The sequence below is a fragment of the Haliotis rubra genome, unplaced genomic scaffold (genome assembly GCF_003918875.1).
Source record: "Haliotis rubra isolate DU_JTF1 unplaced genomic scaffold, ASM391887v1 Scf30, whole genome shotgun sequence".
In the NCBI taxonomy this organism is placed as follows: Eukaryota; Metazoa; Mollusca; class Gastropoda; order Lepetellida; family Haliotidae; genus Haliotis; species Haliotis rubra.
The window spans coordinates 2685819-2711929 of record NW_025766969.1 but is presented as its reverse complement, the minus strand read 5'-3'; the positions used below and the strand labels follow the sequence as shown (position 1 = coordinate 2711929).

Sequence of the window (26111 nt, the reverse complement as noted above, 5' to 3'; positions counted from 1 at the left end):
TACACCGCTTTTAGAATATTCCAGCAACATCACGGCGGGGGACACCAGAAATGGGCTTCACACATTGTGCCCATGTGGGGATTCGAACCCGGGTCTTCAGCGTGACGAGCCAACGCTTTAACCATTAGGCTACCCCACCGCCCTACACGTATATGTACCGATGTTGCTTTTATACATCTAACTACATGTAATATCCACAAACTTAATGTTATCCTTAGTATACTAGTATATAGGGCAGTATGGTCCGTGTTGTACTGTTTTCTGAATGTATATGTCCCATGTACACCTTGTGTGACACTTCCTAATAAACAATCAGTTCGGTTGGTTGGTTTGGTGTTTAACGCTGCACTCGGCAATATTCCATTTATACGGCGGTGGTCTGTAAATAATTACTTCCATCTGCTTGCCCGTGTTCTATGGAAATTTTTTGGTGCCAGCAGGACAACGGAGTCTGGACCAGATAGTCCAGTGATCAACAGCATGAACATCGATCCACGCGATGACATGTGCCAACCAAGGCAACGAGCCTACCCACCCGATCCCGTTTGTCGAATCTTCACGGTTCCAACCCCTGGAATGTTGGTGGTCAGTTTTAAGGTTTTGATGTGGTAGCCTGTTAGCAGAGTATGCAATCGTCATATTTGGGTCACAAATCAAAATATTTTAATTTTGTTATGTTTTGCCTTTGAAATAATACAACGGAAACATTTGTGAAATAGAGGCCGAGTGTTTTTTAAAGAGCTCCTATATGTAGCCTGTTATTTTACAGAGTGGAAATATTCATTTTCATATACGTCCACTGCTGAATCAATAAAAACGTATAGAATCACGTAATTAACAGATCAAGACAAGAAATGTATAAATCTCAAATCACAATACAGTACTATATGTAATGCTTACATAGGTTCCAGCTATATGGTGGTCTATAAAAATCGAGTCTGGACCAGACAATCCAGTGATCAACAGCATGAACATCGATCTACGCAACTGGGATACGATGACATGTGTCAACCAAGTCAGCGAGTCTGACCACCCGATTCCGTTAGTCGCCTTTAACGACAAACATGGGTTGCTTAAAACTAATTCTATCCCGGATTTTCACGGGTCAGCATTTATATAAACATTTACTAAGGTATTGCAACATACAATCCTTCAACCCAAACGTATCACTTGCCTATCCATAATCACTGTTCTTCAACACTGTGTTCTTACTCTGACTTCACCTACACGAGGAGCGGTGGGGTAGCCTAGTGGTTAAAGCGTCCACTCGTCACGCCGAAGGCCCGGGTTCGATTCCCCACATGGGCACAATGTGTGAAGTCCATTTCTGGTGTCCCCCCGCCGTGATATTACTGGAATATTCCTAAAAGCGGCGTAAAACCATACTCACTCACCGACATGACATGATGCCGGAAGTGTTCAATGCCCGTTTTCCGCTGATCAAACCAATATTATGATCATGTAGAACAGTTCGCTGAGGTACTGATGTTTCAATGCTTAGGCTCCACACTTTTGATACAGACGTAGGCGTCACACGTTGACCAGAGCGTGTCGTTGTTGGAAATTCACTGAAGCGTCCATAAACAACTCCGATCAATAAGCCCGCGTCGGCCATCAGTTCACGGTGTGACATCCACGTGGAATATATCTCAGTGACAATACGTCTAGGTGTTGACTTACAGCTAATTAGTAAATAATCGTTTATAAAGGTGAATACGACAGAAACCACTAGAGAATAACAAATGTTATTATGCATTTAATGACAAAATGTTATTTCTATATGGAAAAATCCTAAAATTGATATTTAACCATTTTCACGTACGTTCTTTAAGAGAATGCAAAATTAAAGAACAATTTGTATTTTAGATATCAAATATCACGTTTATGACATCTCACAGACGGAAACAATAGCAGTTTACTCATGACAGCATGCCGCGAGTAGTGAATATACTGATTTGTCGGGTGATATGATCACGAGGGCTGCTATGTGATAAGCCAAATAACGACTGCTTATTCAGTGCTGGGCGTATTGTAAAGGCAGATAGTTTATGGAATTTTTACACATGTATCAAATAAACCCACCAGATAGTACACACTAAATTCTACCTGTCTTAAGTATTAATCACAAATCCCCCCCTCCCCTGACTAAACTGCGTGAATATATGTAAATCAGTCGAAAAAAACATAAACAAACTGGAATTACAACTGTTTTCAATTCGTCATTATCATTAATAAATAATTAACAGTTTTTGCTAAAATTATAATCATGATTACAGCTCATATCTATGTTAGTTACGAATCACTAGAGATTAATCATTAGTGAATAATCACAGCTAAAATGAATCGGAAGATTTGAGGAATTAATACGTATAAGTATGCTATATTTGCTTGGATGGTTTGTAATCCGGGCTAGCTATTCTCGAAACGTAGCCCTACAAACTTCTTAAACCCATTCTTAACACATTGGCTACGATCAAAGTTCAGGATTCTTAGGGATACGAATGTTTCGAGAATCAGGTCTACACTCCCTGCAGGTTTGTCCATACGTCAGTACCCCCAGTATACAAACCTAGGACGACGGCGTTAGTCTGTCTCACAGTCCGTGAACAGCAATAGTTTCCCTACTGACTGGCCCTCCTTAAAGCACGATCCGGTTTAGAATATTGATCTTCAGTAACCCATGCTTGTCCTAAGAGGCGACTAACGGGATCGGGTGGTCAGGCTCGCTGTCATCGGTTCCCAATTGCGCAGATCGATACTCATGCTGTTGATCACTGGATTGTCTGGTCCAGACTCGATTATTTACCAACCGCCGCCATATAGCTGGAATATTGCTGAGTGCGGCGTAAAACTCAACTCACTCACTCACCCTAAAGCACGAAATGAAGTAAGTCTAGATTTCCTTAGGTTCTGAATATCCCATTTCACTCGGGCTCCTTTTAAAGTTAAATGTTACCATCAATATTTTAATTAAGAAGTTGTTCATCCATATATTCTTACCATGAAAATTATATAAATTCAGAGACTAAGCGTTAGGAAGGATAAAAATATATGGATGAACAACTTGTTAATTACAGTGAGAGCGACGTCCTGTAATACATCCGTTGTTCACCCATAGGAATGAGCTGTTTGTGTTCAACCATATATTGTTATCCTTCCTTACCCACCCAACTTCTAAATACCTCCCAAAGAAGTTTTGACTAAGCGTTAGTTGTAACTTGTACATTCTTATTTACATGATATCGTTCCATATTTCTGACATCACATGGTATATAGTAGCACCTAAACTGGGCACATAAACGAAAAGAATGCAGATTCGAGAGTATATAAGTACCATATTTTAGTCGGCAACGAAACAATTTAAATCGGGTGGTCATGTTCGGTGACTTAACTTAGCTGTATGTCATCGTATGCTTGGGTCGATGCTCATGCTGTCATTCACCGGATGGTCTGGTCCAGACTCGAATATTCACAGACCGGAATATTGCTGACGTCGTTAAACAACAGACAAATCGCCAACTTTCCACTCATACAGAGAAGTCAAGACTTGTCAATTGTGCCTAACATGTATTAAGTCAATTACATAATCTTCCTACCGGGGGACTGCCATTGTGTATGCCGTGTTGGATTTAGAAGACCTCGGCATGCTCTGAAATCCAACAATGACTGTTGTTTAGGCTTACTCTGCGACAGGTTACCTCGGAACAGTTTATCACCAAACCGATTAATCTTCGGAACAAACGACACTCAGTCGAAGCCCGCCTGCTATTCTGAAATATGCTATATCACATCGTAAACTCCGGCTCCAACTGACCAATAGGAGAGAGATGTGTTAAATATAACTCATCTCATTGGATAGTCGGAAAGGTGAAAGGTCAAGGCTTGCTTCCCAGTTCACGAGTTCGATTGAACAACATTGTCAATGTGGAGCTTTCAAACTTAGTCGGGGTACTTGCAAGGAAGAACCATGTATAATGCCGCCTACTGTTCGGTTTTAGGATTACTTATGTTTGGACTTTCGCTGATGATCATGGGTGAAGATGTATCCAAACCCAAGGCAAAGCGCTACAACGGTAAGTCGGTAAAACCTCACTGAATGAGAGACGAGGCATGCGATCTTTGTTATGGGAAGAGGTGTGTGAACGCAGGCAGTCCTCCACGGGCTATCGTCGTGTAAACATATTTCTCGGAATTTAGGGATAGTCTGTACTGTTATCCGACCAGTGTCGGTTTTTTACAAACTTTTTATTCGGGTATTTTGTCGGTGTCCTGGATTGTGACAATGAATTGACTTGCTGTTAGTGCTTTTTATTACACGAAAACAATATTTTTTTAAGACTTATTCATATGTCAGATACCTCAATATTTCTACATAAAAAATATCTGACAAAACGTCGATACAATCGACGAACCACAGGTATACAAAATTAGTACGTCCTAAACTCGATCTAATCAGGGCCGCCAGCTGGGTTTGTTTACATATACTAGTAGTTGTATTCTGTACGTGGCGTCACGCTAGATCGTGAGTATACTAATACACGTGACGAACTGAAGATATATTTCGTGATGATGCACGCATGTACAGGCCGTTTGTTTTGTATTTTGTAACCAGAGCAATTCAAAAACAGGCGACGTGCGTTCTTCCTCAACACGCCATCACAGAGCCACATCTGTAGTGCACGTGTGAATATTGCGCACTAATTAAACAACTGCACAACAATGATGATGCCAGTCGAATTTTCAGGAATGGTATAGTTTCTTTCATTGGAACTAAGTGTGAGAATGATAGACAGGAGATACATAAATCTCACAATTTTCATTAGAAAATTCGCGGACCACTAATACAGTTGAGATTTGCAGGTTGTAGGGAATAACACAATGGTATGCCATGCAGAGATGTTCGTCCAGTACAGTCACCAGTATAGAATGGACACCAAATAATACATATTGCATAGTGATCTCAAGGGATGTACAATAGTGTACTTTGTGCCAAATTCTTCACAAGAAACATAAAGGTCCCATTATAAGCATAATAATCACATCCTCAAGTACAGCAGACTACACTATTTCATTATTTAACAAGGTACGTCCATATTTCCTGTAACTTAGTGTAAGGACCCTTGAAATTATTGATTCGATGTCCAATGCAAGATAAAACCTAGACTAAGGCTTAGTCTCTGAATATATATAATTTTGATAGTAACAAACAAACCCATTTATATTGAAAAGGAGCCCTAGGGAGACCAGACCTGAACCTGAGGAAATCTAGACTTGCTTTATTTAGGGCTTTAGCACTGCAGGGAGGGCTTGGCAGTAGGAAAATTAATGTGGTTCAGGGACTGTGAGACAGACTAGATAAAACCCTGTATATGCATGTCTTAATCTGAATTTGAAATGCTTTTTGACACAGATAACAGAGATCTTTTGAACGGCATTTGGAAGTGATACACATATGAAAGAAGACTTGTAACATGAGGAACATGGAATTCAGAGTAAGAAACTCTGAAACGTTGGGTTCCTCATATTACAGAAGTTAACATCCATAAAATGTTCCCATTTACCAATAACAGCTGTTAGTGTTCTACTTCCACATGATGGAACGAGTTGGAAGCATTAGCCTCAAAAACATTCTCGCTGCATGTGTCCTGTCCCAATGTAATTAATGTTTTGAAGGCTTTTTGAAAGTGATTATTTTACAAATTTAGTAAATAATGGCATAATTTGAAACACCGTGCATTTTCAAATTTAATTTTTTTTTTTAAATGATGAAAATTATTTTACCAATACATGGAAGTAGTCATCTCAAATCATTTTGTATTTATAAACGTCATGTTCCATGTATTATTGCAAAGTATTCGTACAGTACATCATTCCAGTATTCATCTATTGAAGACTGTATTGATGATAGCTTCGCATCAATCAATGTTTTTGAGTACAACAATAAAGTGCATCACAAAGAGGCATTAACGAGACTTGTACATCTAAAGACAGACGGAATTTACTTACAGAGTTAACCGCTTTATATTATCAGTTTCATGTTTCAGTACAGATAGAAGTATATTTAATTAACCAACTTCGCCTGACAACAGAATTACTGGTATCTGTTATGTTTATAGTTACTGAAGCATGTCAAACAATGGCCAGACATTGAACTATGTTGAGTGACGATTACCTAGTCGACATCTAGTGCTTGTTGTGTATTCAGGGATTTATCCAGACATACTAACAGGTTGATAGGATAAAAGCATATGGAAATCAGTTGAGATTTCCATCTTGAATTTCACACTTCTTATTATTTATGTGATGGTTTTGCACTGGTGACTTGTAATAATTTCACTGTTAATGGAACCAGTGAAGAGCAAGGACCTTGTAGTTTTAGCTTCCTTCACAGAATTTATTGTTTAAACACCCTGAATTTTGGAAAACATGAAAACAAATCCCACTTTAGAAGAACATTATAATTTGTTTCCTGTTTTCCCGTGTGGGCACTTCGGTTGGAATTCAAGATAAATCCATGGTTAATATTGCTTTTATACCTGAATAGATTAATTCTCAAATATTTCTTCCATAGTTGTTTTCTTAAAAATTCTTTTTTACCAAAGTTATAATTTCAGGAATAAAAATAATCAAGCATTTAATCTAATACGCCCCATGTTGGTTTAACTTGTTATTCTTTTGTGGTCTGTATAGCTGATAACATCTTATCAACAGATTATTTGTTGAAGAGTGTAATGCCATTGATTGTCGTGAGATGCAAAATGTTCGCATGATGACCATCTTTTTCTTTTGGCTTCCTTTGTTTGCAGGCGTTGTTGATAACCTGCTGCAGGGGATTTATGTACAAATGTTTCAGAACTTTAGCTTAGCTTTCAATTGTAATAATAAACTTGCTCATTATTATTTATTTCAACAATGAGATTAGGCAGCCGCTATCAGTTTCATGTTGCCTTCGGTTTTAGGTTAATTAAAACTTGCTGTTAGACACACCACTCCACACAACACGAAAACAGTTTGTGAAGCTGCCTATGTAATTTGATACATACAGCTAATATTGTGATGTGTAGAATATATTCTATGTCATTTATATATAGTTTTTTTTATTGACTGTCAATTAATGTTTCACATTCAAAGCCCTATTGATCAAGTGATACCTAATAAAGTGACTGTATTTAAAATTTACTCTGGTGTCTACTGTCTATAAGATTAATTATTTACATCACCATGGTAACAACATTGAAAATGTCACAGTAAACTTTTACTCAATCATTTATCAACACATGTATGTGGCTGTTCAGTATAAATGTCTCTACAGGGTAGAAATTAACCAAAAATGTCTACTAGCCCTAATAGCGATACCATAACGATACCCTACAAATGTGGAAGTTGACTGGCCCACAGGATGCCTTTATAGTAACAATACTAGACCATGTTAGTGGGTTAGTGCTGATTTCCATCCCTGCACCATCTGCACCCAAAGATCAATATTGCATTATTTGATTTTTAACAATAGAATGGCCGTCATTGTCAACGAAGCATACCATCTTAAGAATCATTGACTTCTCTGATGTATGATCTTCACCTTCTAAACATATCTTATTGAGCTGAACTGTGAGTGTGTCATTTGGCAGTTTTTGCACAATTTGCCTCATATATACCTTATGTCAACTGTATAAAGCATCATTTTGATTACAATATTGCACAGCTGGTGGTTTTGTTCATGTCGATACACATGCAAGCTGTGTTGTAATGCTGAGAGATTCACAAGTTGACATACTTTATATACATTTGATTTGGGTTGGTTTGTTGTTTAACGCCGCACTCAGCAATATTCCAGCTATATGGTGGTGGGCTTTAAATAGTGGAGTCTGGACCAGACAATCCAGTGATCAACAGCACATGATGTTACCAATTAATATTTTAGATAATATATGCTTCACTTATATCTAGCTTTTGCTAAATATATTCTTATTAGTTGTTTTTTTTATTTGATTTCAGTTTGAAGTAGTCTTGTGGTTACAACTTTTGCCTGTCATGCCAAAGGGTGTGTTATTGCTGAAATATTGCCAAAAGGCATGGAATCCAAAACACTCTCTCAGTTGTGTAGCATGTATACTGATGATAAATCACCAGAATGAAATGTCATTTTGGTGCTTTAAAGATTAATCCGGGGTTCTTTGAAGTTTAACCCAGGGACCCTCTCAATCTAACGATAGATATATTACAGGGAAGTCTTGACGTGGAGACACGTTTTCAAAGCCTGCATCTGTGATATTGCTGTTGATAAGTAGAACTCTAAATAGTTAGGACCACTCGATTCTTTCACTTTGTTACAGTTAATCTGACATGTCATACTTTGTGTACCCAGAACCAATTTTCTTTACATTATTTTACAAGAATCTAGACCTACAGCACTTACTGAGAGACTTGAGTGAATATTTCACAGTCCATTGTCTTGAGTTTGAATATTTCACAGTCCATTGTCCTTATTTACAATGCTATGCATAGATTCGAAGAATAGTTTACAATGTTGTACATCAATTGGAAGAATAGTTTACAATGTTGTACATCAATTGGAAGAATAGTTTACAATGTTGTACATCAATTGGAAGAATAGTTTACAATGTTGTACATCAATGGAAGAATAGTTTACAATGTTGTACATCAATGGAAGAATAGTTTACAATGTTGTACATCAATTGGAAGAATAGTTTACAATGTTGTACATCAATTGGAAGAATAGTTCAATTGGAAGAATACAATGTTATACATCAATGGAAGAATAGTTTACAATGTTGTACATCAATTGGAAGAATAGTTTACAATGTTGTACATCAATGGAAGAATAGTTTACAATGTTGTACATCAATTGGAAGAATAGTTTACAATGTTGTACATCAATTGGAAGAATAGTTTACAATGTTGTACATCAATTGGAAGAATAGTTTACAATGTTGTACATCAATTGGAAGAATAGTTTACAATGTAGTTTACAATGTTGTACATCAATGGAAGAATAGTTTACAATGTTGTACATCAATTGGAAGAATAGTTTACAATGTTGTACATCAATTGGAAGAATGTTGTACATCAATTGGAAGAATAGACAATGTTGTACATCAATGGAAGAATAGTTTACAATGTTGTACATCAATTGGAAGAATAGTTTACAATGTTGTACATCAATGGAAGAATAGTTTACAATGTTGTACATCAATTGGAAGAATAGTTTACAATGTTGTACATCAATGGAAGAATAGTTTACAATGGAAGAATAGTTTACAATGTTGTACATCAATTGGAAGAATAGTTTACAATGTTGTACATCAATGGAAGAATAGTTTACAATGTTATACATCAATGGAAGAATAGTTTACAATGTTGTACATCAATTGGAAGAATAGTTTACAATGTTGTACATCAATGGAAGAATAGTTTACAATGTTATACATCAATGGAAGAATAGTTTACAATGTTATACATCAATGGAAGAATAGTTTACAATGTTGTACATCAATTGGAAGAATAGTTTACAATGTTGTACATCAATTGGAAGAATAGTTTACAATGTTGTACATCAATGGAAGAATATACATCAATTGGAAGAATAGTTTACAATGTTGTACATCAATGGAAGAATAGTTTACAATGTTGTACATCAATTGGAAGAATAGTTTACAAATGTTGTACATCAATTGGAAGAATAGTTTGTTGTACAAATTTGTTTATCAATGGAAGAATAGTTTGCAATGTTGTACATCAATTGGAAGAATAGTTTACAATGTTGTACATCAATGGAAGAATAGTTTACAATGTTGTACATCAATGGAAGAATAGTTTACAATGTTATACATCAATGGAAGAATAGTTTACAATGTTGTACATCAATTGGAAGAATAGTTTACAATTTACAATGTTGTACATCAATTGGAAGAATAGTTTGTACAAATGTTGTACATCAATTGGAAGAATAGTTTACAATGTTGTACATCAATGGAAGAATAGTTTACAATGTTATACATCAATTGGAAGAATAGTTTACAATGTTGTACATCAATTGGAAGAATAGTTTACAATGTTGTACATCAATGGAAGAATAGTTTACAATGTTGTACATCAATTGGAAGAATAGTTTACAATGTTGTACAAATGTTTTACAATGTACATCAATTGGAAGAATAGTTTACAATGTTGGAAGAATAGTTTACAATGTTATACATCAATTGGAAGAATAGTTTTACAATGTTATACATCAATGGAAGAATAGTTGTACATCAATGGAAGAATAGTTTACATCAATGGAAGAATAGTTTACAATGTTGTACATCAATGGAAGAATAGTTTACAATGTTGTACATCAATTGGAAGAATAGTTTACAATGTTGTACATCAATGGAAGAATAGTTTACAATGTAGTATATACATCAATGGAAGAATAGTTTTACAATGTACAAATGGAAGAATAGTGTATACATCAATGGAAGAATAGTTTACAATGTTGTACATCAATGGAAGAATAGTTTACAATTACAAAGAATAGTTTACAATGTTATACATCACATCAATTGGAAGAATAGTTTACAATGTTATACACAATGTAAAAATGGATAAAGCATTATAATCCCTACATCAATTGGAAGAATAGTATCACAGTAAAAATGATAAAGCTTATAATCCCTACTTATCATTCATGTTTTATACAGTTTAACTCATAGAGAGTGTCCAAATATTAACGTGACTGATGACAATGCTTAGCCGTTCTTGTTGGGGAACATTACTTAAATTTTCTGTGTTATCAGATTAAAGTTACTGTTTGAAAGAAGTTGTGTGCTAAGGATTGAAGGTATACAGGGATGGTGGGTTAGTCTATTGGTTAAAGCGTCCACTCGTTACAGTGGAGATCTATTTTCTACATGTTTCATGAAACTGAAATATTGTAACTTGCTTAAGTATTGCGACTTGCCTAACTATTTGAACTTACAAAAGTGTTATCACTTGCCTCAGGAGTACTGTAACTTGCTAAAATATTGTAACATCCGGAAATATTGTAACTTGCAAAAAGTATTGAAGCTTACCTGAGTATTAAGAACTTGCCTAAGTATTGTAGACTTCCAGAAGTGCTGTAACTTGCCCATCGTCTGAGTATTGTTGACTTGCATAAGTATTACGACCCTGCTAAGTATTGTAGACTTAAGATATTTTGAGGGAGGATCTGTATAACAGACTAGATAATATACACATGATATATGCACATCAATATGAAATACACATCACAATAATACCTATTAAAACACTGATCAAGTTGATGCCTCGTAATAAACGTCTACATTTCCAAAACAAATAACTCATTATACCTACAGTCCTAACCAAGCAGCATTTTTTTTATCAGAATGATCTTGTTTATCAGAAATGCAGATCTTGTTCCATGCTTAATTAACTTGTTATTGATTGGTTGAAAGTGGTGGAGATTTATACGATTTGCCAGTATAATTTCTTCTCCCTGTCAAGAGAACTCATCAAGAGATGTAATTCACATCAAAGGATCTGTAGTGGATATGGATGGATTATGGGAGCCCGTTGCCATCATGATTAATGGAAGCTGCATTATTACAACTGTAAATACGTATCGATTTATTGTACACAAAACCATCTGTACCATTTGGATATACAAAGCTGTTCTCACAAACAGAGTTATTGCTATCTGATAACATCATTCCATACAGATCAATCATGTCAGTGTTTGATATGTGCATTATCATCCCCGAAAGAATAGATTTTTTATGTATATTTATGAAGAAAGTCTTGGAGTCCTATTAAGGACTACTTCTTGGCAGTGTGTTATATATCTGAGTGATATTGATGCTATTGAAGTCTGATGCTTTAAGAGACAAATGTGTTTGAGTGAGTCAAGTTTTACACCGCACTCAGCAATATTCCAGCTATATGGCGGTGGTCTGTAAATAATCGAGTCTGGACCAGACAATCCAGTGATCAACAACATGAGCATCGATCTACGCAGTTGGGATATGATGACATGTGTCAACCTAGTCCATGAGTCTTGACAACCCGATCCCGTCAATTCGCCTCTTACGACAAGCAGGGGTTACTGAAGATCAATTCTAACCTGGATCTTCAAGGGTGAGATGTGTTTGAAACTAGGTCATTCTCTGATTCATTGATAAGAAAATATAAAACTGACTTTTGTTTTTCAAGACAATCTAGTACTTCACTTTCTGATTTGTTGTTTTATGTCACATTCAGCAATTCTTAACTATATGAAGCCAGCGTGAGTATGGACCAGACAAACACGTGATTAATGTCATGAGCAACGATTCTCAATGTCTTGTAATGGACCCTTGAAAATTTACTTGTTTCAGGCCGAGTATTATATTCATGCCCAATCATTGAAGACTTGAGTTTGAATTTATTTTTCAAATTGATCTGGGCGGTGGGGTTCCCTAATGGTTGCGTTCTGACCCGGTTCGAATCCTCACAATGTGTGCCCATTTCTGGTGTTCCCCTTGCGTGATGTTGCTGGAATATTGCTAAAAGCGGTGTAAAACCAAACTCAGTCAGTCAGTCGGACTATAGCTCTATGAAAAGGTGTGGATCCCTGCTGAAATTAGGCCAGTCAGTTTGTTAATAAGGATGTAAATGTGTCATGCTCACCACAGCTAACTATAGGTCTGTCAGATGTTTAACAGGGTGGGTTTGCAAAGTCACACAAACAGTCCACTGTGGCAAACAATTTGAAGACAATTTCTAAAATCTGACAATGTAAAAATACCCACAGTGTAAAATGATTAGGAAATGAGGCATCAAAGACAACCATTTGAGTTTTCAAAAATCAGTTTGTACTGGTGCCCTTGATATTTGTTCCAACAGTAATTGAATCTAAGGTCCCTTAATCTGTCTCACAGACCTTGAACCACATTATTTTCCATTCAGCTCAGCCCTTTCTGCATTACAAAAGCCCTTAATGAAGCAAGTCTAGGTTTTCCTCAGGTTCTGATTCACACATCTCACTGGGGCCCCTTTTCAGTGTTAATGACATTTTTTGTTTCGATTGAAATTATATTTATATATTCAGAGAATAAATGTTAGTCTAAAGGTCTCCCTAAATCTTTACAATTTATCATTAATGCTAAGACAAGTCCCCTTGACTTTCATGTTTAAATAGCCACTTTTACCTTTATTCATTTGTAAAACTCATTTTATTTACCTCGGTGGTTAAGAGTGAATGAGTTAGTTTTACACAGCTTTTAGCAATATTCCAGCAATATCATGGCAGGGGACTCCAGAAATGGGCTTCACACATTGTGTCAATATGGGGAATCAAACCCAGGTCTTCAGTGTGACGGGTAAACACTTTAACCACTAGGCTACCCCACCATCCCAAGAATTTCCAGGACAGCAATATTTCCTCTCTAATTGCCTGTAACGACTCTCTGGTATCTGCTGAACAGGTGAAGTCGAGTGTAAAGCTTACATAGTGTATCTTGGATTTATTGATTAGCGTGTGATGTATGTTCTGTTGATCATTGATTGATTGATTGGTATGACAAACATATACATTGTATCTTTTGTAAATTGATAAGGGAAATGAACAGCTGCATCAATAAATGGGTTGAAAGACATTTAATTGTTTTATCTTGCCGGAATGGCTTCTAATTAGATGTTTATTTACGAAAGCATTGATTCTTTTTAATATTTAAAACTAGAAAAATATTAAGTACAATGGCTATATATGTTTGTAAGAAAAGAAAAGATTATAAGAGATTTGTTTATGAAATTTGTGATTAGTTAATGATGATCTCATCAACTTGGTATCACAATTTGATAAATATGCAAATAAGGTTCCCCAGACAGTACTACTTGACTTAGCACTGAGGTGCACAGTCTGACACACTGCCACAGGCTAATTTGCATATCGGATGACTGGACTTTCCTCTTGTTTGAGGGGCGATTGGGTAGCCTTGTGGTTAAAGTGTTTGCTTGTAATGCCGAAGACCCGGGTTTGATTCCCGACATGGGTACAATGTGTGAAGCCCATTTCTGGTCTCCCCCCGCCGTGATATTGCTGGAGCTTTGCTAAAAGCGGCGTAAAACCTAACTTCCTCACTCCTCGTGTTTATAAACAAACACGCTTATTTCTAAATTGAAAGACACAGGCCTAATGCAAGGTTTTTGGTGCGCTCTTCACATTGTTTAGCATAGGTGTATAGATACTGTTCTACAGCTGTGACAGTGTATGAAAATACATATTTATACATCAAAGTGACTACCGGTATATTATACAATTATAGACTGGTGATGAGGTCAATACCTGTTTTTATGGACCCGCGAAAAGCAATATTGACAGAGGACGAATATTGCTTTTCGCGGGTCCATAAAAACAGGTATTGACCGAATTCGCCAGTCTATAATTGTTTTATTATGCAATTACCGACAAAAAGCTTCTAAAATCAAGAAAAGTAATTTTATTTTCACTACAAACCAATAACGTTATGTCAACAATACTGTGACATGTAAACAATAGAATGACGTCATAGCTTGACAGATGTGATGGCTTAAATGACTTGCTAAGCACCATCATATAATGTTCCCATAATGAATAGATAGGGATTTCCCAATGTCTGGTTGCTTATGTGAACAAACATGGCTGTCATTTCATTTGGCAGTACCGGTATATATGTGCAATGTAGCAGTGTAGTTACTCAGGTTTCATATTCCTGAGTGGAATTCCAAACTTACTATCATGAATAGCAATATGTCTTCGATTATTTTAAGAATGACATTATCTGATAATTGTCCTTGTGTGTTTCTGCGTTGAAAGTATCATTATTATGAATAAATACATGTATTACTTTTGCCATAGGCTTACGTAATGCAGTGTGTATTCCTAAAGTATGACATATAGAATATGAAAACTAACTTGGCTAAGAATCTCACTTTGGTAATATCAGTTCAGTTTTAGATATAAACCTTATTCTAGTCATGACTAAAAATGTTAAACTTAAGATATTTTTTTTATATATTTATATATTTTGAAAAGCACCAATATCCAGATCACCTACTAAAAGGCCCTTTGTTTTTCCCTTGATCACTGGATGTCAATCTCAAATGGCACATTGTATTATTAATCTCAACTCCCTGGGGACCATACAACTGAACCAAATATGGTGAAATTGGATTTATGACTCTGAACACATTTGTTTCAGTAACATATAATTGATGTGAGTGTTGCTTTTTGTCACCAGTAATTTCAGTCACATTTCCTTTTTCGTTTTTCCGATGTGGTTAAAAAACAATATGCACATACTCAACACAGGCTTTCACTAGCAACACAGCCTTTTTCTGCGTCATGTGTCTGTAATTTAGTCATCGCTAAGTCGGAGAACAATTTCATTATCTGTGGAGGCTGCAGCTGCAACCATCGACATTACGTCCTCAAAATATTATTTTTAGTCTCCATTATTCATTTTGAACTGACTTAATGGTAGCAAAATTGCTTTGAATATTTTGTTCCATTAGAGCAGAAGAGTTGCCATAAATCAATCTGTATGTTTTCAACTTGATGACAGGTGGTCTGAGGGACGACATTACATGTTCTCATGTTTTTTTGGTTCAGTGCCGATCTCTGCAATATTCAAGGAATATGATGGTGGTCTGTACATAGCCGTGTCTGTACCAGCGTCAGTCTAAGCAGATGGGATATGAGGACAGCCATCCACATCCAGTTAGCCAGACAAATGACCCCTTTATGTAGTTGATTCTTTAGACAAGAATTAGTTGTTGAAGATCTATTCTATCCCCGCTTCTCTTAGGGTAAATAATGGTCACCCATCGAGTGATTGTTCAACCTAAACCTTGCAGTTTAGCCAGTCTAGTGGTTTCAGTCACTCAGTGTTCACGGAAGAGTAATTTCATGTTTGGTTGGAGGTGGCCCTGATAAGTGCTGTAAACATGTGGTAAAGCAGGTGTGTTATTGTACGGTCATTCGGTAATAATACTTTACTGTGAAATTATGTGATTACACACATCTTACATTGTAAAAGAGCTAGTGTATAATGATACGTTTGGTTGGAGATGGCCCTGATAAGTGCTGTAAACATGTGGTACAGCAGGTGTGTTATTCTACATTCATTCAGTACTAATACTTTACCATGAAGTTTGCAGGATTACAAACCTTACATTGGATGAGAGATACTAGTGTGTAACGACACATTTTGACTTTCATACATTTTTCATGATGTATACAACTGATGGACTGTTTCCACATACCTGGGGAAACCGGAGTGAAGTGCCCAGCCAAGTAAATACAGAAGCGTTGTTTGTAATCATTTAGACCCGTTTACCCAGAACTTATTGTTCTGGCATGTACTGGGAGATGTCAGGCAGTTTGACTGTATGCCAGTTCAAGAATGTCCTCGCTACGACCTGTCTCAGTGAACGGAACAAAGAAATGCACATCCCAACTAAGGAGTTGCTCTGTGTCTAGACTGACAAGTGACCATCTACCTGAGTCTATAAATTTACTTCATGATTTTCTAGTTGATCAGTGACGACCAACACAAAAATGCCACAGGTTCACAGAGAGTTTTGATATCTCTCCTGCCATTATCGTTTTGGCCATGTTGACGTCCATTGTCTGATGTAAATGTAGATAGTGTTGACACTAAGACTGACTTGCTGAGGTAGTTCATAAGCAGTGTAGGAAAGATAGCCTGTCCCAACGTCCGAGACGGGTGAATTTTGTGGAGGACGGGTTAAAAAAAAATCTGGTCCGTCCTCATGTCGGGTCAGTTTTAGCAAACCAATGACATAATCATTATTATATTATAACCTTTTTGAATATGTACTGCCAAAGGATACTAGAATAATCAGATGATTCGACTAGGAGAGATTTAACAGTCCAAGCTCTGTGTGTGCATATTAAATTATAGCATAAAATAAAACAAACCAGTTTTAAGTCTTGAAATTGTGTTTTATTTATATTTGGAGGACAGGCTAGATTTTGGCAGGACTGGTAAAAAATTTGACCAGCCAGTCCTGTGGACAGGCTAGATTTTGTACATCTTTCCTACACTGTCATAAGCGACTTTTTTCATCCAATCAGATGGTACTATTTGAATCTGTTTGTTGTTAACGAACTACATATCATGTTCAATATAGAACAAACTTTATGGATAACAACTTCTTTTTTATTCGTGAGTGCGACGTTTCGATACAGATTCTTGTACCATTGTCAAGCATAAAAACGAAACGTCGCACTCACGAATAAAAAAGAAGTTGTTATCCATAAAGTTTGTTCTATATTGTACTTCCCAACTTCTAAAATGCCACTCAAAGAAGTTACATATCATGTTCCTGCAGAGCAACCAGACGTTCATTAATTTTGCAGCTTCTCCATTGACAGCCTGTATTGTCCTGTGTTACACAGCTGGTTGTTGGATTGTTGAATGTCTCTGTAAACATGAAGTCACCATGCTAGATGAAACTGTGAGATACATCCCTTGACATTTGAGTTATAAAATAGCGATATAACAAGTTATTAGAATTGACTTTCATTTTGTGTGAGTGCACTGGAGTATGAACTGTCATAGAGTGAGGACCAATTATCTTATGAACATTCTCATACATTCATACCCTTTCACACTCTATCTATGTGGGGCGGTGGGGTAGCCTAGTGGTTAAAGCCTGCTCATCACACAGAAGACCCGGGTTCGATTCCCCACATGGGTACAATGTATAAAGCCCATTTCTGGTGTCCCCCGCTGTGATATTGCTGGAATATTGCAAAACTGACGTAAAACCATACTCACTCACTCACTGTAGTAGACTCTAACACAGTGAAAATCACATAATGTGAAAGTGCTTGATGTTTCATTCCCTAAGAAATTCACAATTATGTCTCATTGGACATGTTCTGAGAGAGCTGAAATATATACATGGAAACGAATAAGGGAACTCATGAAAGCAGTGTATGAAATAAGGCCCGTCCGACCGCCGGAGACGGGCTAGATTTCTGCCAGACGGTGTAATTTTACAGCTAACCAGCCCGATGGACGGGTGACAAAAATATTCAGATAACGTGTCCACTGGCACTGTCTATTTAGTATTTAAGAAGGACTGGTTAAATCTCTTCGGGGCTGGTAAGTTTTTGAAGTTACCAGCCCAGATGTCTGGCTGGGTGTTTGGCTTATTTCTTACACTGATGAAAGTACAAGTGTGCCTTTATTCTTTTCCAGGTTTCTTCACAAGGTATTCATTGCACTGTGGGTAAAATTCTGGGAATTACTTAAGGAACACTTGTACTTTCATGTGTTCCCTTATTCGTTTCCATGAGTATATGAATGAGAAATAGAACAATTTGTCTTAGCTAGAATTTGTCATGTTCCATCTTTGATGGTTTGAATGAGGAATGGAGTCAGCCATATGGATATTGTATAATTTCCTGAAATACCAACTTAGGAGGATCAAAGCCAAGATAAACACCAACCATCATCTGCCTCAGCCATCTTATTGTTAATGGCTGTTGGTACAGGTAGGTAGAAACAAAGTGATCCAAAATAGATACTGAACACATTAATACCAGTTGAAGATGTAACCAAGAGCTGTACATGTTGAGGTGGGTAGCTTAGAATATTAACGACTGTGCTTTACTACTCAGGATTATTGACATCAGCCTAATTGTCCCCATCCCTCTACTTCAGGTTATAGATATTCTCACTTCATGGGTCAATTACACAGGACATGCCTCATCATGCGCGCAGCAAGCCATTTTTTTCGTGTAAGCCTGATAGGCTGCAACGCTTTATGTTAGATAGTATTTGAGGTAGTTTGGGCAAAAATAAGAATTTTATTATTTTTTAGCAAAAATCATGTGTAAGCCTGTTTTTTTTATATAGCCTGGGTTTTTAATGGTCGCTATGCCCCTGTGTCTGTAGCAAATAAATGAGTCTATTTAAGTCTGAACTTGAGTTTTTTGCAATATTTTCAGCAGATTTTTTCTACATAGATTAGAATATATTGATCTTATTAGATGAGAGTAGATTTTACAAGACTCAGGATTTGGACTTGTGGCTTAAATGTCAGACTCTGATATTGTTAATCAAAGTTACTTGAGAGGGAACTGTTTACCATCTGGGTGAGGACAGTTTTTATGGGTGATTGTATTGTGGCCTTGACCTTTTCTTACAGAAGGTGGGGCGGTGGGGTAGCCTAATGGTTAAAGCGTTGGCTCGTCACGCCGAAGACCCGGGTTCGAATCCCCACATGGGCACAATGTGTGAAGCCCATTTCTGGTGTCCCCCCACCGTGATGTTGCTAGAATATTGCTAAAAGCGGCGTAAAACCACACTCAGTCAGTCAGTCAGTCTTACAGCAGGTGCCCCAATTAGGGTTATCTGGTTTTGTCAGCAATTGGTGTCTAAACAATTGTGGCAGATACAAGTGTGAATTCCTAACCGAAAACCAGGACCATGTTTAATAAGGGGATTCTTTCTCCCTGTAATATGAAACATCATCATCAGAAAAAGATGTTTCTCCAGGAACAAATCCAGTGTATCATTGGGTGTAAAAGGTCAAATAGAGGTGCAAATTGTGTTAATGGATCACCCCCCAAAAAACCCAGTGATGATCAGATGATTGTGTGAAGGGTAAACGTGCCCCATTCTGCTGGTAGCCCCTGCCACTAACGCTAGGTAAGGTTTCCCTTGTAAACAATGAAATATTTTCATCAACAGTAAGTTTCATGCATTCATTATCATCATCAGCAATAAAGTGAGTGAGTGAGTTTAGTTTTATGCTGCCTTAAGCAATATGCCAGCTATATGGCGGCAGTCTGTAAATAATCGAGTCTGGACCAAACAATCCAGTGATCAACAGCATGAGCATCGACCTACGCAATTTGGGTACATGTCAACCAAGTCAGCGAGCTTGACCACCCGATCCTGTTAGTCGTCTGTTACGACAAGCATGGGTTGAAGATCAATTCTAACCCGGATCTTCACGGGTTCATCAGCATTAGAAGCTTTATCATGGACGTCATCATAGTGTTGGGATTACCTTTGAAATTTATTATCAACGATTGGTCACAGCAGTTTAGTTCCAACCGACCAATCATCTGTTACAATTGGTTGTCGATAGTTGCTGTGTTCAGGGGTAAAAAAGAGAGAACAACTACTTCCTTATGTTGATGGCCCATCACAAACACATTGTCCCATATTTTTGCCTATTGTGTTCATAAATCCTGCTGTCGTTGGGCTTGTTTTTATGTTTTTGACCTTTAAGTGTATATGAGTATTAAAATGAAAATGGCAATGTAACTGTTACTGTTGCTGTAAATTCAGGCTGGAATTTGTGAAATAAAAGAATAGTATCTAATGTTTATTCCAAGAATACATTGAAATATAACTGATGCTGTTGCTGTGGTATCAACTTCATAGATAAAGGATAATACAAAGGTCTGTGCTTATACAAGCTTATGGTTTTGCCGGTATTTGCTAGTTTTTGTTAGAAAATGCAACAAAATATATTTTGCTTCTATCTTTATAAATACGCCATCAGCTCCGGATTCGAGAAAGGTCAATTTTTCATTAGTTTTTAATGTTCAAAGAGATTTTATTCATGACAAGCTTTGTTTTCAGGTTCAGTTTTCCTTTAGGATGAAGTCTTTGAACGTACCATGAAACAGTTAGGTTTGCAACAAATTCACTCTGAGGCGAACATATGCATCACAAATGCAGGTTACGAAATATGAATATCTATTACAATATGGAGTCAGCAGTTGATGTATTATTCATTATATTCTGTGAAACAACAACAAAATATACTATGACATGGTTTCACAAGTGATGACTTGTCAGTGTTGATTTGTCATGACGCTGTCACAGCCTAACGCCTACAGCACACCCGAAGACCAGGGTACAATGTGTGAAGCCCATTTCTGGTGTCCCCGACCGTGATAACGCTGGAATATTACTAAAACTCACTATAGTCTACAGTTTTGGTCGACACGACTAAGGGGCCATTGCAAAGCAACACAAGTTAGGCAACTGCTTGGATTGTATTTTGTCCAATATTTATATCTCGCTTTGATAAATAACAGATTAACTGAAGTAAAAAAAATTCCTCTCATTCTTTAAACAGATTGTGAATATTCTATTTCAATGTCCATGAATAATGAATTGAGTTCACAAAAGGATACGATTCGATTCAACGAATATGTGAGTGAATGGTAACAGCCCAAGTTACTGTAGGCAAGCAAAGACAACTTCCTTGCAGTGTAGCTCCAATATAATAGTGTGTTAGTTATGTACCGAGATGTTGAAACTACATGCTTGTTCTATGTCTCTGAAAGCTTAGTTTAAGTAGTATTTGCGACAGTTCAAGTTGTTCAGAATTGCTTTCCAATGTTAGGCAGATGTATGATTTGTTACGAATGAATTAATTTCCGTGTCACTCAAAGAATATGATGTAGACAGAAAGACATTTTGTACAAATCCTGGGTTTTGAAGAAAGGTGGTTACTCTCTACGCTGTGGGTGAGAAATGAGTGAGTGAGTGAGCTAGTTTTACACCGCTTTTAGCAATATTCCAGCAATATCATGACAAGGGACACCAGAAATGGTCTTCACACATTGTACCCATGTGGGAAATCGAACCCGGATCTTAGGTGTGACAAGCGAACAGTTTAACCACTAGGCCACCCCACCGCGCCAGGTGATAAATAAAATTTACTGTAAATTAAAGCACACAATGGATGTCTAAAATAGGGGAGGCAACCCCTGCCCCCAGTTCATTATCCACCTTTGGGATGTATATAACTTACCACTCATTGAATGACAGTCCTACCTACATTATCAGAAGATCTAGGTTATCACTTAATCTAACTGTTTCTAATCCTAACTGCATTGTCGACAGGCAACTTTACAAGAACTCATCTCCATTGTAACAAATAAATCATGATCCAAGCTGAAACAGAACTTATTAGCAAGCGTATGGCCTGACAAGTCCACCATATCACAAATCATATTTGCATTGCATCCACTGGGGACGGCGTTATCTGACGTGGTAAATGGCTTCGATCATAGTGAAAGCCGGTAGTTGTGTGCCAGTGGTTGTGTACACAGTAAATGGGTTGAGGGTTCGAGAACAGTGCAGCTTGCTTGTGTTATTCCCTATTTTGGGCAGAATTCTTTTAACATTTAATTTAGTAACCTTGCCACAAATTAAATGCACCAAATGCATACCCTGATGCAATATCAAGCTCTACGATATTTCCCCACTCAGTGGATTAGTTTGCACTCAATTTTCAATTTTTGCACTCAGTACAATCCGAACTGCCTGTAAGGTGCTGAAATGTTAAAAGTCACATTACCATCACATTGCATATAAAATATAGCGTGCAGCTCACTTTTGTTACCAGAGTAAGTTAAATAGTGTTCTTAGCTTCTTGGTGTAATATCAAGGATATTTTTTATTTTTAGCCTTGGGGTGAAAAATACATGGATTAACAATAGTCGAAAGTTCAGCCATGATATTAATCTTTTCTTCTAGTCCATTGGATATTTTTGATGTAACGTTTGACCAGCTAGCAGGTTATATAGTGCTCTTAGACAGGATGAAGGATCCTGGATACTATATCATGCAGGAATAATAAGGTGGTAGCTACATTGAAGAGAGACTTATAGGGATACATGGTGTGGCCTCATTGTCAGTATAAGCTTAGCTGTTGTAATTGGTAATCTGTGTAGGACTGAGGTATTGTCTTTGTGTAATCAGTGTAATAATCAACTGATTATAATCATCATTATGATTAAGTGGCAGCCATTCAAAGCGATCCTTGAACTATTTCAATCAAAATTTCTTATTTTCTCAGACTGTTTTAGTCTTGCTTTAACTCACAGATTTGGTCATAGATTTAGAAATGCTGTTGTACTGATGAAGATCAGTCTATGGTTGGGACTGGAACAAGTAGAGTATATGATATGGCATTAAGAGTTAATCATCTCTAGAGCGAGTTAGTCATTGTGTATATCATTGTGTATGCTTTGTCTATTCTCAGCTGAATATGTATGGTACTGGAACAAAGAGACAGAAACGTTTATTCTTTTCAGGTGTGCCACAGGGCACGTGTAAACAAGTTTCAGCGTAACTTTTGGCAACGCGTGCCATCTAGGAGAATACTTTTGATTCATCTGTAAAGTTGGTTAATGTCAATTCACTGAGGATATGTTAGACAACTTGCTCCCTTCTTCAGTGGTGTTGATAATACACAGTGATATTTTGTGTATCATATACTATCCATTAGATTGGTTCATAATTATGTGTAAGTCATGTTCCTTGTATTAATACTTTTATCATTACCCTAATGTACTGACTGTATCACATTATTGTTTAAACAACATATTTATAAGTCTGCCCTTCAGATACTGGGGGCACATGTATGGCCTATTCATGTAAGGTGCCACAACTGAATATGCAGGATCCACATGGGTCCAATGTGTGAAGCCCATATCTCCGCCATGATATTGCTGGAGTATTGCTAAAAGCGTCATATAACCATTCTCACTCACTCACTCAACCACTATGCAGAGTTGTTTCCCTTTGGCATGTCAGGAACCTGTGAATCCCGGTTTGCCATGATTGTTTCTATGTTTGTCATCACCGAACCTATGCTTTTGGAATTCATCAAAGTGGTAATAATCTGAAACCTTAGTCACTGTGGGCTTTCCTACAACATCAAGGTGACATGTTGTGATACAACTGGGATTCTGTTTAAAATGGTGGCAAACCCCACTGACTCAGTCAGTCACTGGGAATACCTGATAATCACATCTTTACAATGTCAAACCCTGCATTGGTTACATTGTATTTGTTTAAGGCCTAATAATGTATCCCATTAATGTAAATGATATGTTGTATTTAAAAGATGTTGAAGAGCAACAGATAAATGATATGTTGTATTTGAAAAGATGTTGAAGAGCAACAGATTCTTTCTTTTAGACTGTATGTAATTTCTTTTGTCCTAATAAAAGCTTGACAATAGGTGACCTGTCATGATTAGAATGAAAAGTTCACCATATTTATCAGGTGAGTTCTTGTGAGTTGTATCTGCAAAACTGAGAATATTTAATGGAGTATTTGATGTGTTTCCTAACCTTAGACATCCTACTATTGTATTCAGGTTGCTCTAGTACAGTTGTCCTAATAAAGGTTTCTAAGACCATACATCACTGCTGTGGTGTGTATCTCTACTGTTTCTAAATTATTTCCTACCGTATCGTGCATATTTTTTATCCGTACATACGCCGATACGGACCTTATCTGGAGCCCTGACTGGGTCAAATGTTTTTCAAAATGAGTGACTCAGGATTTACGGAGACAGCAGAACCACTCAAAAGCTCTATAGCTTTAGTACAGCTGAACCTGACTCAGAGAAAATGAAAAGCTCCAGTGTGCTGTGTGTTGTCTTTTCCTTTCATGACTCTACTAATATTTTAGGGTCCCTAGATTCAAATATTGTGGTGGGACACACCTCAAGGTAGACAGGACTCTGTTTGGAACATTGTGTCCTTTGGATAGCACAAATGTCTTGGGATGTTTAGTGGTAGGAGGCTTTCCAGAAGACAACAACAGTATTGATCCACATGGGGCTGTGTTTGAATGCTTTACATGCAGAAGATGGTGGCAAAATTATCTGCAGTCTATCGAATGTCGTATTTAATGCTGTTGCTGTTTCAGCATCCTTTCAGGATTTTACTGTCGTTTGATCCCAAGAGTTTCATTTATAGTAATAAATTGTCCACGTCTGGCAACTCCTTGAAGATGGTATTAGAGTGTATATATTTGAAATACATTACACAGAGACAACCGAGATGGAACAAGAGCACGAACTTTGGGACCACAATGCTATAACAACTGTTGGGTCTACAGAGACAGAGATATAACAGCCACTGAGACTACAGTATATTGGGACTACAAAGACCAAGTCAGGATGCTGATGTTGGGTCACTACATTATCCAGTGAGGACAAGAAACCTTTGACTTTTTAGAGAGCTGAAATTCAGAACCAGTTCATAATGTTTCAGTTTTGCTACTAATTCGAACTGAATAGCACTTGCTGGGGTGGGGGAATATAAATATGTGTATACATAAACATGTTGGTAGTTGCAAGTTTTTTATTCTTCTCTTCGTCATGCTTGCCCTTGTCCTTGTCGTCCTTGCCCTTATCCTTATCGTCCTTTAAGCAGGGTTGGCTACAAGTGTGGAACTACCCAATGCTACCCTTAGAGATATATAGAGGAGTTGATCAAAACTGTCAGCATTGCATTCCATTTTTTATAAAACATGTCATCACAACCCGACTCACATTGGCTTCTTGCAAACAAGCATAGAGGCATACTAATCTGCTGTGGAATATGCACTGAGTATTGTGATGGTAATATCAATGATACGGGAAAAAATCACCTGAATAGGGTATTGGCGATTACTGCCTTAGAATCTGCAGATATTGTGATGTTTATGTGAATGTGAGTGAGAAACATCCCCGTCTCCTCCATCGGTGACACCAGCTGAATGCACCCTTGCACCACCCTACTTGTTATCTACTTATCCCATGCCCTGACAATGCTTCACATGCACGCATACTTAACAATGCAGCCCAACCCTCCATCTTGGCCTCAGTAAACTCTATTCAAATGTGTGTGTTTTTAGGGGAATGATTGAGAATAATGACACAACACTCACGTTTGTATGAAATTTCTCCCTCCCCTTCATTTATATTAAGCTACAGTTTATGGCTGACTTGTCACAGAAACATTGGAATGCTTATAGATCAATGAGCATTTATTGCGCTCAGCGATATCTTTAACTGACATTGATTGTGGCACCGTTAAGAGAAGCAGATATATTGCAGTTTACTAACCACTACGGTGTGACAAATTCTCAGGTTGTGTACAGAATCAATCTAGACATTTATAGAGGCTGAGTATTATGTTTTTTAAAACAGGCACCGTCTTGTCAGATTTGCTATGACTCTTCCTGTTGAGCTTATTTAGTTGTCATTCATGCAACCATTATTGTCTGAAACATATTGATCGAAAATTA

General features: G+C 37.2%; 1 protein-coding gene across 1 annotated transcript in view; it reads left to right on the top strand.

The window, feature by feature from the left end:
* Positions 1 to 3879: 3879 nt before the first annotated feature.
* The window catches only part of LOC124282595, a 105869-nt gene continuing 83637 nt past the window's right edge, over positions 3880 to 26111 (top strand). The window contains exon 1 of the mRNA XM_046718615.1: positions 3880 to 4073. Within this exon, the coding sequence (XP_046574571.1) occupies positions 3968 to 4073 (106 nt within the window). The 5' untranslated portion in view covers positions 3880 to 3967. The remainder of the gene's footprint in view (positions 4074 to 26111) is intronic.